At 49.3% G+C, this 16,557-nt stretch overlaps 1 protein-coding gene across 1 annotated transcript; it reads left to right on the top strand.

Moving 5' to 3' along the window:
• Positions 1 to 10,691: 10,691 nt before the first annotated feature.
• LOC125431505 (integral membrane protein 2A-like) lies at positions 10,692 to 11,503 on the top strand. The gene has a single exon (XM_048494357.1). It carries the CDS (start codon positions 10,696 to 10,698, stop codon positions 11,449 to 11,451), a length of 756 nt encoding a protein of 251 aa, XP_048350314.1. The 5' UTR covers positions 10,692 to 10,695; the 3' UTR covers positions 11,452 to 11,503.
• Positions 11,504 to 16,557: the final 5,054 nt, after the last annotated feature.

Here is a 16,557-nt window from a genome sequence, read left to right as displayed (position 1 = left end):
GGTAAGATTCTGATCTTATCTTCCTCTTCTTCCCCGAAATCTTATTACAACCAGATTTAGACAGCCTCCATTTCAAATAAAAGCTGCAACCGAATAACCGGGGGCAGCCATTGCTGCCGGGGTGAGCCAAGGAGCAAAAATAACGTGCATGCATGGCTTGGCGGCATGCTGCAAAGCGGGTGCAATGATTGGCTCCCAGCCGGTAAAGGCGGGAGGAGCTCAAGGTATATAAGAACGCCTCTCCCAGTCCGCGCCCTTCCTGGCGGCGAGACTCAGCAAGGCGTGGTGGTGTGGTCTGAGTCTTGCGTAAGGCCAGGAGGGAGACCGGGCGCGGCCATTCTTCCACTTGCTTTTCACTTCTCTTCTTGTTATCACTTCACTTCTACACTTCTCTCGTTCTATCTTTCTACCTTCCCTTCTTTTCTCTTGGTCGCTGGCCAGGTCTTGTCTTTGGCGATGGGGCCAAAGCGGGCGAAGAGCAGGGAACTCCCCTCAGAGGGGTTACCACCTTCGGGCAGAGCCCGAGCCCTCGTCAACAGGGTCCGGGCCCAGACCGGCCCCGGGGCGTCGGACGAGGGCCCCGTGGTTGGTCGGATTGGCGCAGCTGCGCAGATGGCTGCCGCTGCGGCCTTGGGCTTATCCCCTATCAGCAGGGGCAGGCCGGTGGGCCTGGTGGAGCAGTCCTCCTCGGCTGGGGAGGCTCTCCTTGCAGCACCTGCAGGCTCCGGGCCGGTTTCCGCCCGGCCCGGGCTTGCCAGCGATCCGGCTCCCGACCCCACCCTGGTTCGAAATTTGGCAGACACGCTGCTGCATCTCTCCCAGGCCCTCGGCGGAGCGTCTGTGGATTCCGGGACCCCCTGCAGTGCAGAAGGGTCCGAGCCCCCCGCGTCAGCGGCTGCCGGCGCAGTGCGGGCGGGCACGGCAGTCGGACCGGTGGAGGACCTCCAGCTATCACCCCCGGTGAGCGCGTCCACATTGGTGGATGCGTCCGTTGGCCCCTCCGAGCGTGAGGGCAGGAGGAAGAAGCGGTCGTCGCGGCGTTCCCGTTCCTCCAGACGGTCTCCCAGCTCTTCGTCATCGGTTGAGTCCACCGAGGACAACGATATGCAGGCTAGCGGGGAGTTCTGGTTCCAGGGCAAGAAGGTGCACGCCCTCCCCCCTTGGCTCACAAAGCGCAGGCGCCTTGGGGGTTCGGAGGCGCCACCTACTGGCTTGGCTTCCGATGACAATGGCAACCCTCCCGGGTCCCATCTCCCCAGGAAGCTCCGGGAGCGGGCGCTCGATGGGTATTATGTGGACATATTCAGATGTCTGAGGCGGGAGGGGGAACATGGTTTGTCCGGCGGGAGGGCTGACAAGAAATCGAAGGACCCTGTGGCGGCCGAGAGGACTTTTAATAACTGGTTGCTGGGTTTTACCAAATACCTGGCCCTCATTTCGGCCGCTTACCCCCTGCGGGCCTGACACTTGGCGGCCCATATGGCGCATGTGCTGCGGGCCCGGGCCCTGACTGGGGAACCCGCGGCCATAGCCTACGACGAGGCCATTCGCAGGAACGCTTCCCACAAGAGCCGCTTCCGCTGGGATCTCATACATGACCAAACGTGGATGGTTGTGGTCCAGCCGGCCATGAAAGGGGCCGTGGAACCCCCCTCCTCAGAGAGGCCCACCAGGACCTACCAAGGGCGGGCGGCGGCCAAGGGGACCTGTTGGGAATTCAATAGAGGCACTTGCCAGCGGCCTAAGTACAAGTACGAGCACGTCTGCTCCAACTGCTATGGGAACCACAGCAGAGTGGGCTGCACAAAGCCAGCCGGCCGCTCCCCCTTTCAGCAGGCCCGGTCCCCTCGCACCTGGTCCTCCCATAAGGATGCTGGCGGCCAGGGCAGTGCTGCCGCCCCTCGGAAGCAATGAACCCCCTTCCCAGCTGCAGTCCTTGGCCCCCACACCCGTCCGGGTGGGGGTGCTGCTGGATTGGCTGCAGCATTACCCGAACAGGCGCGCGGCACACCTGCTGGGAGATGGCTTCTCAACAGGTTTCAGAATTCCCTATCGAGGCCCCAGGAAGGCCTACCAGGCAAGCAACTTGCAATCAGTTCGCGATCACCCTGGCGTGGTGGCTGATAAGCTAGAAAAAGAACTTAGAGCCGGTCGAATTGCTGGCCCTTACAGCTGGTGACCCACTACTTAGATGACTTCCTGTTCATTGGCAGGCAGGGCACCAGGGAATGCGAAGTCGCCCTACAGGCTTTCCAGATGCTGGTTGCTGAGCTGGGGGTTCCTCTGGCTCCCAACAAGACGGAGGGCCCTACACCTGCCCTCAGCTACCTGGGCATCCACCTGGACACGGTCCGGGGGACGTCTTCACTCCCCAGAGACAAGCTTGTTGCCCTGACCAACCTGCTCCAATCCGTTTTGCCCCTGCGAAAATGCAGGGTGCGCCTAGTGCAGTCCTTACTGGGCCACCTCAATTTCGCCTGCAGGGTGGTGGTACCAGGCAGGGCGTTCTGCTCCCGGCTGGCGAGGTCATTGTCCGGCTTCAGGTCCCCTGACCACCACATCAGGGTCACCCGGGGCCTGAAAGAAGACCTGCAGGTCTGGCTGTCCTTCCTCCAAGGCTTCAACGGCATCTCCTTGTGGCAGACATCTATGGAACCTGGCCTGGAGCTGCAGGTGCACTCTGACGCCTCCGGGGCCTTTGGTTTTGGTGTGTACTTCCAGGGTCAGTGGGCGCAGGGCCTCTGGCCTCCAGCCTGGCACGCAGCGGGTATCACCAGGGACCTCACTTTTCTGGAACTGTTTCCCATCTTGGTGGCGGTGCACATCTGGCACGATCGCTGGCTTAACAAAAGGGTGCTCTTTTGGTGCAATAACCAGGCCATGGTGTGCGTGGTGAACAGGCAGGCAAGCAAATCCGCACGGGTCATGCAATTGGTTCGCAATCTTGTCCTTACCTGCCTTACCTATAACATTTCTTTTAAAGCTGCTTTCGTTCCAGGTTTACAATAATGAGATCGCTGACGCCTTATCTTGCCAGCAGGTGGATTGATTCCGGCGCCTGGCCCCCGGGGTGGAGCTGTTCCCGGCGACAGTGCCGGCGTCCCTGTGGAACCTTGGCAGCGAACCGTCATCACAGGTGTTTTGAATTTGTTGGCACCGGCCACGTGTAGGCAGTACGACAGAGCCGTGCGCGACTTCCTGAGCTACACAGCAACAGTAGGGCGCCCAGTCCGCGGCGGGGTGGACACAGGCCTCCTACTTGAGTATTTGGTTCAATTCCATGGGCAGGGGATGCACCCACGCACCATGGGGGTGCAGCTGGTGGGCATTGCATTTTATTGTAGGATTTCGGGCTTCCCGGACGTGACCAAAGCATTTGTAGTTCGCCGGCTGGTGGCGGGGTGGCGGTGGGTGGGCCCCAGGCAGAGGGACCTCAGGCGCCCCGTCACCAGGGAGGTGTTACAGGCAGTCACCGTGGAGCTGCGGCAGGTGTGCGCTTCACGCTACGAGCGCTTGCTCTTTGCAGCCGCCTTCCACCTGGCTCATCACGGGGCTTTCAGGCCCGGGGAGCTAGTCGCCCCCACCAGGGACCGGCCATCCAGCACTGCGCTACAAAGGCACCACCTCGTCCTGTCTGGGGACATGGTCTACGCGTGGCTTGCCCATTCCAAAACGGACCAGGAAAATCGCGGTGCCTGGGTCACCATGCCGGTCCTGCCGGGCGACACCACCTGCCCCCTCGCTTCCCTCACCACCTGGCTCCGGCACAGGCCCAGGCAGGGCAGCATGCTCTTGGTGCATGAGGACGGGTCCCCTCTCACCAGGTTCCAGATGCTGGCGGTGTTCAGGGCATGCTTGGCCCGGGCGGGGTTGCCAGCCGCCGAGTTCGGCCTGCACTCCTTCAGAATAGGGGCTGCCACAACCGCGGCACAGGAGGGCAGGGCCCAGGAGGACATCCGTACCTTGGGAAGGTGGCGGTCGGGTGCATTTCGGGCTTATATTCGCCCCCATTTGACTTGTTGATTCCCTTCACAGTGCCTCCTGGGACGCCTCAGACTGTTTCTCGACAGGTGTGGGTCGTGGGGCACAGCGTTGTCAACAGAGCTGGGGACTACGCCTGCTCATCTGACTGGGGTCGGCATCTCGGACTCGCAGCTCACGTGAGGATTACTTGGCTGGGGCAGGGGCACATGCTTTGGCATGAGCTGGAGGCCAAGCTCATTGAGTACTTTTTCCAATTGGCCACCCCGGATATTTTAGTTGTCCACCTGGGGGAGGAGGATCTCCCGGCCAGGTTGGGCCTTGAACTTCGTTGGGCGGTGGCCACCATGCTTCGGAGCCTGGCCAGGCACCAGCCCGGAATGACCTTGGTTTGGTCTGAGCTCCTACAGCGGGTGCACTGGAGGGGAGCGGTGGACCCCACAGCCGTGGACAGGGCTTGCAGGAAAGTCAACAAGGCAGCCGCCAAGGTGGTGCTCTCTCTTGGGGGAGCGGTGGCGGACCATGCAGAAATCACCCAGGACAACGCAGAACTGTTTGAGCCTGATGGCGTCCGCCTGTCCCGGTGGGGCATGGACCTGTAGTTGCAATCGGTCCGGTACACCCTCCTTCATTTGGTACGGACCAGACAGGCTCAGGCTTGAGAAGCTTGGGCGGGGAGCTGCAAGAGGGGCAACTCGTGCCGGGTTTGACAATGGGTATCGCACATCTGGGGAGAAAACGAGCCTTCTGGCTGGTTCTCCCAGGCTTGTGCCCTGTGGAAGGGCCGGGGGGTGGGGCGGGCAGGCTGGCAGGCCGGGCTGCTGCCCGACCCCCCAGGGAGTGGGGTTGGGTCAGGCCTATAGGCAGCCGAGGGCTTAGCCGGTGCCCGACACCCCAGCAAGCACGGGAGGAGGGCGGGCCGATAGGCGGCCACGGGCTTAGCCGGTGCCCGTCTCCTCAGCATAGGCAGGAAGGGTGGAAGCCGGAGTGATATCTCTGGGGCTTCCGTTCCCGTCAGTCCCAATGGAGATTGGGATGGTGATGTGCATCCCGTTTGCCGCCCAGCTTCAATTGTACATAGTTTAAGTTTATCATGTTATTGATAATATTTAATAAACTGGGCTGCGGCCCATTCCTTTTCCAGCCTGTCATTGTTGTGTGTTTATTGGAGTGGAGAAAGGTCTCACCATCTGCAGCAAAAATCTGCAACCGAATAACCGGGGGCAGCCATTGCTGCCGGGGTGAGCCAAGGAGCAAAAATAACGTGCATGCATGGCTTGGCGGCATGCTGCAAAGCGGGTGCAATGATTGGCTCCCAGCCAGTAAAGGCGGGAGGAGCTCAAGGTATATAAGAATGCCTCTTCCAGTCCGCGCCCTTCCCGGCGGCGAGACTCAGCAAGGCGTGGCCCACCCACCCTCTCTAAAAGTTATGGGTTGGGGGGTTGCGCTTACTACTGTTGCAGTCCTGGCGGGTTTGACAACGTGTATCGCACATCTGGAGAGAAAACGAGCCTTCCGGCTGGTTCTCCCAGGCTTGTGCCCTGTGGAAGGGCCGGGGGGTGGGGCGGGCAGGCTGGCAGGCCGGCAGGCCGGGCCGCTGCCCGACACCCCAGGGAGTGGGGTCGGGTCGGGCCGATAGGCGGCCGAGGGCTTAGCTGGTGCCTGACACCCCAGCAAGCACGGGAGGAGGGCGGGCCGATAGGCGGCCACGGGCTTAGCCAGTGCCCGTCTCCTCAGCATAGGCGGGAAGGGTGGAAGCCGGAGTGATATCTCTGGGGCTTCCGTTCCCGTCAGTCCCAATGGAGATTGGGATGGTGATGTGCATCCCGTTTGCCGCCCAGCTTCAATTGTACATAGTTTAAGTTTATCATGTTATTGATAATATTTAATAAACTGGGCTGCGGCCCATTCCTTTTCCAGCCTGTCGTTGTTGCGTGTTTATTGGAGCGGAGAAAGGTCTCACCATCTGCAGCAATGTGGTTTTGAAATGGCAACTGTGGTGATTTATTATGCAGCATCAATATTTCTTACCTGATAGCACTTAATTACCATTGTATGATTATCTGTCCTCTTCTTTTTAATTACCCGACTCTCACACATTGCTGTGCTATTTTCCTTCTAATTAGTTTTATTTGAAGAAAGCTAATGACGTGCTACTTGTTTTCTTACTCTTAGCATGCAATTAGCACTGATCCACAGAGAACTCAGACAGATACTGGAATGGTTAACGATTGTGCCAAAAAGTATCTAGTTTATGCCTTGCAAGTGACCAAGCAAATTATCCGGTGGATTGCTCTTGTGCTTCCTTTTGTGGTCTCTGCGTACAATGGAGATAATGGGCTCCAGTCTACTGAAAAGAATCTTCTCATAATCTTTAAGCTCCTTGGGTTTTCTAAAAAGTGCATCCCCCTGCCTTCCCCCCCCCCCACCCGACTTTACTGTCTGGATTTGTGTCTTTCATCAAGATAGCATTCTCAACAGGCCACCAAGTTTAAAACCAGAAGAAGTTTAAGTTAACCATTCAAGTATTCAACAGATTTGTTAATTATTAAGATGACACAATTCATAGCCATATAATTAAACTTTTTTGTTATTTTTTATGATGCAATCTACGCATTCTAAAACAGTGGTTAATCCACTGCTGCCAAACAAGCAGGCACTCTCATCATTAATGCCCCTGCCCCAACTTCTATTTTGCCAGAAAATTATAGTCAACTTATGGCAACCCATAGAGTTTTCAAGGCAAGAGGTGACCACTGCGCAGCAACCCTGAACTCCTTGTGGTCTTATGGACAAGCAATAACCAAGACTGACCTTGTTTGGCTTCTGAGATCTAACAAGATTGGATTAGGCTGGGATATCCAGGTCAGAGCCCTGTAAATAAATAATTAGGAATGAAACAAGCATATCAGCAACTTTATGTAAGTGTATGTATGATGCATGTTTATAAGGCAGATTTCAGGCAATCATTGAAAGAGACCCTTGTACCAGTTGGCCAACTTGTTTAATGTTGGATTTGCTTCCTGTCTACTGCTTGCCATTAAAGGCTTGATAGAAAAATCTGGGATCTGGGATTTTATCCTCACTGAAGAGTAGGCAGCATAGTAACAGTCAGTATGTATAGTGCTTAGGGTGTTGGAGTAGAAGGGTCTAGGATACCCAAGTTAAATTCACTGGATGACCTCAGACCAATAGTCACATACTCTCAGCCTAAGCTCCCTCACAGGGTTGTTGTGAGGATAAAATGGAGAAAGAAAGAATGTAAGCCACTTTGGGTCCCCTTTGAATGGAAAGGTGGGACATAAATGAAATAAATAAATAACACAGGCCGTTTCCCCACTCACCTTTTGTTGCACGCTGCTCGCTCCAAGTAACGCGGGTTCCAGCAGCACTCTGCACTACCGGAGCGGCAACAACGCAGCCGCCCCAATACTGCCGCCCTCGCGACCCCTCAGCGCGTGTAATTTCTGTTCCTGTTTGGAACAGCGCCTTTTGGGAAACTCTGCACAACTACCTGCAGTGGGGAGCGTGATTGCGCGCTCAAAAACACACGAAGCTTACAAAACCGTTTTGCCTCTGCTTTTTTTAAAAGTGAGGAAACAGCCTCAATAGCAAATATAAACCACCTCTCCTCTGCTGGCTGTCAGAAGTCTTTATGAGTTGGGAGAAGGGGTTGCCTAAAATCCCAGATGGCTTTCCTGTGCCCTCCAAAGTTCTAAATCCAAGATTTGTGGGTTCTCCCCAAAGAGGGCATACACCCTCTGTTAAGAATCACTGCTCAGAAACAAAATCTGTAATCTAAATGTTGGTGCAAGAGCAGTATTTCCACATGAAATAGTAGTAAAGATGGATTCCCTGTGTGTGATTCTTAATTCATGTTTAAAATATTGGTTATTTAAGAGACAATGCATGCTGAATATACAAAATTATTTTCCCCTGGTTCATGTCCAAGATATGATAATCTCGTAAATTGGAGCTTCTGGCACCTTAGATTGCCTCCCTAAGCTTCTCACAACCTTGCTTCACATCCCATCAGATTACTACAGAGATGGGATGGTTGTTAAAATGATCTCATTTACACCAGTGCAGGTTTCAGGGAGAACATTGTTATTCCCATGGCCCCAGAAGCCTCGACTAAAGCTGTGATCAACACAGACAGACAGTGGCCTAATTTGCTAACCTTCTGTAGTGAACAGGATATAAGCTAGGTATCAGTGATGTATGTTAGGTTTATGATGTGTGTTATTTCGTGTTATGTTTATTATTTGACAAATATGAAGAAAGAACCATTGAATGCATGCATGCTGTGTGGACAAAAGAAGAATAGCTGCTCACAAAAAAATTTCTAAATTCTTACTGGTCATACCATACAGATACTGAGCTGGCATAATGAATGGTCCATTTGTATTGAGTAGATACTCAAAGAATTTCATGCTAAATTAACATCAGAGTCATAAAAAGAAGAAATGGGATTTAAGCTATAAGTCCTATTTCATTTTTTTTCTAATAGAAGGTAGGGTCCTTGCATTTAATTTTAAATAGATGTGTCATTTAAAAATATTTCACTCCTTTAAAAGGTTAATAACATTGCAAAAAGCTTGGTGTCAGGAATTGACAGGTTAAACCCCGTCATCACTTCCTGCGTAGCTCCAATCTGAATTGTGATTCTGTGCATGAGCACATTTTACCTTTGCTGGTGGAGATCATTGTCACATCAATGTTTGCCCTCAGAAACACACTACTTAGCACCATGCTAGCAAAACATATGGCCAGGATAACAGAGTCAAGGGGCATACAGTACTAACTATGCAATCCTATGCGGAGTTACTCCTGAGTTACTAAGTCTATTGAAATGAATGGGCTTAGAGTGGAGTAATTTTCCCCAAGATTACCTTGTATGCTACTGGGGAGATTTCCTAAACATTACTTCTTGAAAACATTTTTTTTTAAAAAATCTACAGTGGAAACTCATACTATGATGATGGTATATAATGACCAGAAAGTAAGGCCGTTTCCGCACGGCCTCCCTGTCGCCTCCACGCCGGCGAGAATTCCGCCGGCGTGGAGGCGAAGGCCGTTCACATGCACGCATGCGGACCGCCTCAGCAGAGGCCGGCAAACGGCAGGCGGCTCCATGCGACGAATGCTGCCTCTTCCCCGTTCCCACTCACCTTGTCTACATCGTGCAGCCTGCTGGTCGTGCCGAAGCCCTGCCCACTTCGCTGCCTTCCTCGACCTCCAGGGGTCGGAGAGGACGAAAGCGATAATGGGCTTCGACGCCAAAGCGGCGGCTTAACAATGCACGACGGACAACGCGGAGTGGGACGCGGGCAGGGAGACAGTGTACTCCCGGTGGCGCGGCGGTTCGCGACCGCCCCGCCTGGAAGACGCTTCTGCAACAACAACCCTTTAAAGGGTTGTTGCTTTAGGGCGGCCCTGACGCCGCCCTGGGGGAGAGGGAGGGCAGTCAGGTTCGGCCAGCTTCGCTGCAAAAGCGCAGCAGCCAGCTTCTGTAAAGATAACAGCAATACGCCTGGGGGCGGGCGCTTTTACCACCCCTGCCGTCACGCTTTTGGCCCATGCGGAAAGGGCCTAAGAAATTACAAGAAAGAGCCAAAAGAGGGGGGGGGAGAGAATATTGTAATTGTAGGTAATGGGATGTATATTATGTGAGGTACAGGAACAAAAGCCAGGACCTCTCAAGGAGGAAAACGTAATAATACTTACTGTGTATCCACATGACAAGTTTGTGTTGGTTTTACATCACTTGTAGTCATGAACTGACAATTTTTATCTGGCTCTAGAAGTCAGACTAACTATTTAGGTGCCAGATACATTTTTTAGGCTTTGTATTTTAAAGAACTTATCTGCAGATGATGTGTTCTTTCACTGGGATTTTTTTGTAATTTTATTCAAGCAATCATAAGAGTATTTTAGTATATAAACAAAAATAGAGATCACCTGATTGTCACCACAATTAAAAGGTAACCTTTAACTCCAGCATAACTTCTCCTATTTAACAATTTAATAGAATATTGGGGTCAGTACAGGAAGCAACTGGAAAAGAAAGGAATTTGCCGACCACCATTGAATGATGTAAAGGTAATATACAAATAGGCAATGGCTTGGAGTTCATTCTAAGAATTTTTCATGAGGGATACTAATGCACAGGAGGATTGTAACCCTACCCATCATACCCCATATTACTGGAATATGGATTTTATATGATTTTTCATACTTAATAAAAGCTAACAGCCATATATATGTGGAGCAGAGGTCCAAGCTAAAAACAGGCCAACTCTGCGGAAGGAGATCTGCCAGCACACCATTGAAAGGGTTAATTCACTCAGCACCTCCAAAGGCCTCATGGACTGTATCTTGAATACCACTCCTTGCCATGGCTGCAGTGATGCAAATGATACAGAAATACCTTCCCTGAAATTGTAGTATCTCTTTGCCTCTATCAACCATCAACATTTGCAATAGTTCCTTCCTTGGTATTTCCTCTACCTGTAGATACAATCTCCTTGACAACAGAACCCTTCCTAATGACAAATGCCTCAGTCAAATTTGAATATCTAGACAGAGACTCCAAGAAGTTACTCTGCATAAAGCCTTTCAGAGCTCCCTTGATGTAATCAAGAAACAATTGGCTCTATTATCCCAACACTTAGAAACATTAGATAGAGCTACTGATTAGCTCGGAGTGCCGCCATGGTGAAGATCGCTTTCCAGTCGCCCTTCTCCCAAAAGGACGAGCCCAAGAAGGAGGCGGCCGAGGCCTTGGTGGCCGACAAGGATCCAGAAGTTGCCACTCACAGCCATGAAAGCTCTTCTGGAAGATGCCTGTTGACCCTTCTGGGTGTTGCATTCATCTTAGCAGGAGTGGTGGTTGGTGGAGCCTGCATCTACAAGTACTTCATGCCAAGGCATAAAGTGTTCCATGGACAAATATGTTACATAGGAGAGGACAATCCAGATAATGCTGCAGAACCGTACTTCCTACCCATTGCCGAAGTTGCTGATATCTGGGAGGATGATAACATAGCAATCATCGATGTTCCAGTTCCAAAATTCTCTGACAGCGACCCTGCTGCTATCGTTCATTATTTTGACAGGCTTTTGACAGCCTACCTTGACCTGCAGCTGGGTAACTGCTATGTGATTCCTCTGAACACCTCCATTGTGATGCCACCACGGAACCTGATAGACCTCTTTGCAAAATTGGCGACTGATTCCTACCTGCCTCAAACCTATCTTATTCGTGAAGAAATGGTTGTGACAGAAGAGATTGATAATGTGTCCGATCTGGGCATTTTCATTTATCAGCTCTGTGCAGGGAAGGAAGCTTTCAGACTTCAGCGCAGAGATAGGACCATGGGTCTGCAGAAACGCTCTGTTGAAAAATGCCACTCAATCCGGCATTTTGAAAATGCATTTGTTGTGGAAACCAAGATCTGCCAGCAGTGAAAAGATACAGGCTGGAAAGTGACGATCTCGCATCTTCACCAAGAAGTCCAAGCTTTACTGATTAGCTCAGCCCTGCAATCCCAGCATGGAAACCCAGAAAATCCAGGAATAAAAACTTACTTTAAAATACAGAAATAGAAACTTACTAGCTCCCGCCCCCAGCTGCTCACAGGGGTATAAAAATGCAGCACACCCCATGTTCCATGTTGCTGAGGCTGGCTCTTTACTCTAGTGCTAACTGGCTAGCTAGCCAGTTCCTAGCAAGCTTGCTGGCTTGCTCCAGCTCCTTATTAGAAGTCGGTTCTTAATGCTGCTGGCTTTTGCTCCAGCTGCTGCTGGCTCAAGTTCTCAATGCTGGCTCAAGCCCTCCAGGCTGGCTCCAGCTGCTGCTGGCCCCCACTCTCCATGCTGGCTTAGGAATCCCTGCCTTCTTCCAGAACTTCTTCAGCTGAATTTAGGTAACATATAAGTCTCCTGCTTCCCCTCCCAACCTATCATCCAAACCTATCTTTTTCCTCCCTGCTTATATCACTTAGGAACTGTGTGTATGCTTCTCTATGCCTTACTGTGTGATTGTTTGCAACCAAAATTTACGTAACCATATTTAAAACTACAATTTGGTCTCTTTTGCATTCTCTGTAGAATGTTTCAAAAGCCAATTCTGGTATAGCTGTCTAAAAAATCCCACCTAGCCTGCCTCTCGCACTACCAAGCTGAGTTATATTCCCCACTGCTACTTTAAAAGGTTCTCATACTGTTAAGCTAGGTAACAACATAGAAGAGCTTTGTGCCAGTAGTGTGTGGCTTCCTTCCATCACCATCCCACTGCAGCTTTGAATGACACCCCCCACCCCAATGCTGCTTCTGGGGGCAGAGGGCTCCTAAGAATTAGGCAAGGAGGAGTTGGAGCTCCAGAATTGAAAATTGACACTCTTTCACCCATGGAAATTGTCTAATAGATCCATGTCAAGGATTCCTCTGCAGCATCCAGAATTCTCAGGGTGCATGTAATGATTCTTAATCCACTTTTCCTGAGAAATATGCTCATGGCTTGGTCAAATAAAGCAGGCAAGAGAAAATGCACATAGAACTGGAAAAGATATACAGTCATGGGCATAGTATTGATGACATCTAGAAAGCATGGTCTGGGAGATGTTCATCCAGAATGATTACTACTTCTTGTCGGATTAGCGTATTTAAAACTGATTATGTATACTGCATGTCTGTACATTACGCAAACAATCAACATCTAAAAATGTAATTTTGTTACCTTTTTGTTGAATCAGGTCACTGATTGACTGACATATGCACTCCACATTTCCATATTGAGAATCTGAGACTTTGATGGATACGCTCATTATGCAGCAGACTGGGAAGCTGGCTCACCTGCTGATGTAGCACTACCAGAGTTGTAATTTGCAAATCATTGTAAGGATGTCAGGGTATCAGGCAGGAAGAAATTTTATTACAGGTAGACTGTGTCATTCACTCCAATCCAGTAGAAGAGAAAAAAATGTATTAGTCAGACTCCCTCCGCACATGCAGAATAATGCACTTTCAATCCCCTTTCAATGCACTTTGCAGCAGCAGAATTTTACTGTGTGAAATAGTAAAATCCACTTGCAAACCATTGTGAAAATGGATTGAAAGTGCAGTATTCTGCATGTGTGGCTCAACTATAGTCCCAAATGGACATTTGGTGGATGTCACTCAAATTTTCATGATGGTGGACACCCACCACACAGCTAAAATCTGGCATGCTCACTCCACACAGGACATGGGGGGGGGGGACTGGAATGTTCCAAATCCAATTAACGTGGCTCTTCTGCTTCATAAAACACGAATGCTGCATTCTGAGGTTTTTTCAAACTGATCTAAATCCTGAATGCATCCAGACTCAGGTTGTTGCTGGGCTCACGTGTGTCATTTGCTTCTTGTTCTTTTTTTTCTTCATTGTACCCAGCACAAGGAGGGAACATTCTTTTAATTCAGACTTAATTCTGATTACTCATGATACATAAATGCAAAAATTTGGTGGGATGGGAGTACTAAATCCAACTGAGTCATCCACTTGCTTTGCACAACATGGGTAACCAGAATTAGAGTTAAACCAGGAATGCTGGCTTAAAGCAGACTAAAACAAAGGGCATACTAAAACATGGATTTTAAGTGAAATACACTTCATATAATAGTAATGTGGTTCTAGTTGATTTTTTTTGTTTCTACTTCCTGCTTCCAAAGTGTATCATTCACAATAATACATAATTATTTGCATAGTTTAAAATAATGGGGTATACTCACAGAGGGAAAAAATGTGTAAGCCTTAGCTTAGGGATTAGAAATACACATACACAACTGAGAAACAGACTATGATGAGAGGATATACTAAACTAAACACTTTTGCAGCATCCATATTTTCCCTTTTAATCTGGCAATGAAAATGTTAGACAGTATATTCAGAGTCAACATGTTCACCAACTTACCACTTTTTGAAGCTGTGGCATAAAGGTAGAGCATCTGTTTTCAATACAAAAGGTCCACTGGTTTCAGTCTCCACCTATAAGGACCAGGTAGTAAATGATGTGAAAGGTCTCTGACAGAGACCCTGCAAATTTACTTTGTTATTTGTTTATTTAGGGGTAAGTCTTCAACTGATGACAGAAGTACAAGGAGGTCAGAAATAGTTCTTGGAGGAGGAAGGGGTACCTTCCAAGAAGGCCCTCTCATGGATCCGTATCAAATATACCTTCACAATTGTGGCTTCTCACAATAGTACCTGTGGGATGATCTCACACTATGTGCAGTTACCTGAGATCCAAATTGTTTCAGATTTTTGAAGTAAAACCCTAAAGGTTGTACTGAACTAAGAAACAAACCCATTTATGGTGGTGCATGGCCACTCTCGTGGATTTGCCCTCCCCAGGACAGTTATCCCAGCAGAGGGGCAAAATTGCTGGTGTGCAGCTGTCACCACTGTCCCAGGCAGCGGGATGTAGCACAAGATGCTACAACAGTATCCCTGTTCCTCTGCTGCTGCCACAGCAAGGGCAGGCTGGAGGAACAGCTGAGGGAGGATTGAACCTAAGTTGACTCTCTCCTGGCCATTTACCTTCTTGTGCCAGCTGTGGTTAATTTAGACAAGCCACGGAGAAGTTGACAAAAGTCGACAGAGCCCCATAGAAACTTCTCATCGATGGGGAGGGTTTTTCTGTTTGCAAGCCTCCCCGTGTCACCAAGAAGTCTCCCTAGGACTGGTGGGGAGGCATGGCTACAATGCTGGGGCCAGTCGCCAGGCCACTTGGATGGGGCTGTTGGTATGAAGAAGACTTCTTAGGCAGATATGGTGAAAGGTGAGATTTGAGGAGTTCTCACTGAACAAACCAGGGCTTCAACACTGAATGAACTGAATGAAAGGGGGAAGTTATTTTCACTGACTTTACCCTGCCTATTGCAACTCTCCACTTTGAATCTGTGATGTTTGCTGGGGGTCAGTGACCCACAGGGTCTTAATTGTGGGGGTCAAAGATTGCAAGGGAGAGGCAGGAAAAGGCACAGTTTCACTTACCTTGCATAAGGTTCAAGTTCTTTCTCTGTTCATACTGAGCATAGACATATTTTGGCTTTTTTTCCCCTGTAAAGGTTAGGATGGTAGAACCTTCCCTACACTCTGTTTCAGGTCTCCAGTGCCAGTAGATCAGGTGTTACTGGATTTTGTTTGATTTTTTTCTTTACTGTAATTGGCCCAGCAGAAAACTGGCATCTGAGAGGAACCTGGCAGTCCCATACAGAGGGAAAAGGTGGCAGGGTTAGCAATGAAAGAAATACCAGTACAGCACAGAACCTTAAAAGATGTTTTGAAGAAGAAGGTATGACATTATTTTCCCATGCTGTGCAAAATTTTGTTTTGTAGTGCTAAGACTTTCTTCCCCCTCAAACGTTGCTGCTGGACAAATTTCAGGGCTTCAGTATTTAAGGCTAAAAGGATTTAGATTTTAGACCAACAAAATTTGCAAAACCTTATCCATAATCATGATTCTGCTGAACACAGCAGTGTGGGAATAGCGTTTAGTGGCAAAATCCATCAGTCTGTCTTATCATTTATTTATTTATCTCATGAATATTCTGGTTTTCTTTTTCAAATTGGGTATTAAAGAAATATAAAATGTAAATTGGTAAAAGTAGGTCCATGGATGTAGCCTCACTGTATCTCCCTCCTTTTGAATGGCTAGCTGTTGATGGATGGATAGATCAATTGGATCAGGCTACTTACTGGAAATAACCTCGCTATTTTGTTGTCAGAGCAATCTATGGTGGATTAGGGAAGCCCTGTTTTTTACAGTGTCTCTACCCATCCTGTCAACCCTTGAAATGACCAGCAGTGTTGTGCCAAAAGGCTCTGCATTGGCTAGTATACACACAAGGATAGTAAATCTTGTCTGGCCCATATCTCTGCCATGTGACATTGCTTCCCATCTCTAGCCCTGGACTATCTGCCCTTCTAAGTCAAATAACATGCTAATATGATTGCTCCAAATATTCCTGTCAGTACTTCACTAATCTTAAACTTCTTCCTATGACTAACTTCTCTCCAAAGACCACCCTATTAGCAATCCCATGGTTTTACAGCAGTGATTGAATCAGCTCAGTCCCATTTTCGAATATTCCCAGACTTAGCCAATAAAGTCAAATGCTCAACCCATTAGATTAATGTCTCAACACTTAAGTTTTAAGTCTCTCTGTTGTCTTTCCACATAAGGGCAAGACTGTCCTGGGAGATTAAGGGACTCATTGCATAACCCTGAGGTGTCCTTTTTCCCCATAAGAAGCCCCCTCTCCCATTATCCTGTGTTCAATATCTCTGGTCACCTCTCTGCTGTGGATATTGTCCCCAGTGCATTGTTTCTTCTTTTGCCATAGCTAGCACAGGTCGCTCAGCTCTATTCACAGGATCTGAAGCCACTTTAATATCTGGTACAGTATTACCCCAAAGAATTTCCCCAATTCCTCTGCTATTTACAACCTATTCCATAAGGTCTTTCCATATCCTAGGACTGTGTGTGTGTGTTCTGCTGCTTGTATGTTTATTATTTTCTCTTTAATAAAAAT

The sequence above is a fragment of the Sphaerodactylus townsendi genome, linkage group LG04, assembly GCF_021028975.2.
Source record: "Sphaerodactylus townsendi isolate TG3544 linkage group LG04, MPM_Stown_v2.3, whole genome shotgun sequence".
Lineage (NCBI taxonomy): Eukaryota > Metazoa > Chordata > Lepidosauria > Squamata > Sphaerodactylidae > Sphaerodactylus > Sphaerodactylus townsendi.
The sequence above is the reverse complement of the archived record's forward strand: the minus strand, read 5'-3'. Positions and strand labels throughout refer to the sequence as shown.

What these genes read in the sequence shown, in the direction of transcription:
- LOC125431505 (XM_048494357.1), top strand. Translation starts at nt 10,696, where the DNA reads ATGGTGAAGATCGCTTTCCAGTCGCCCTTCTCCCAAAAGGACGAGCCC.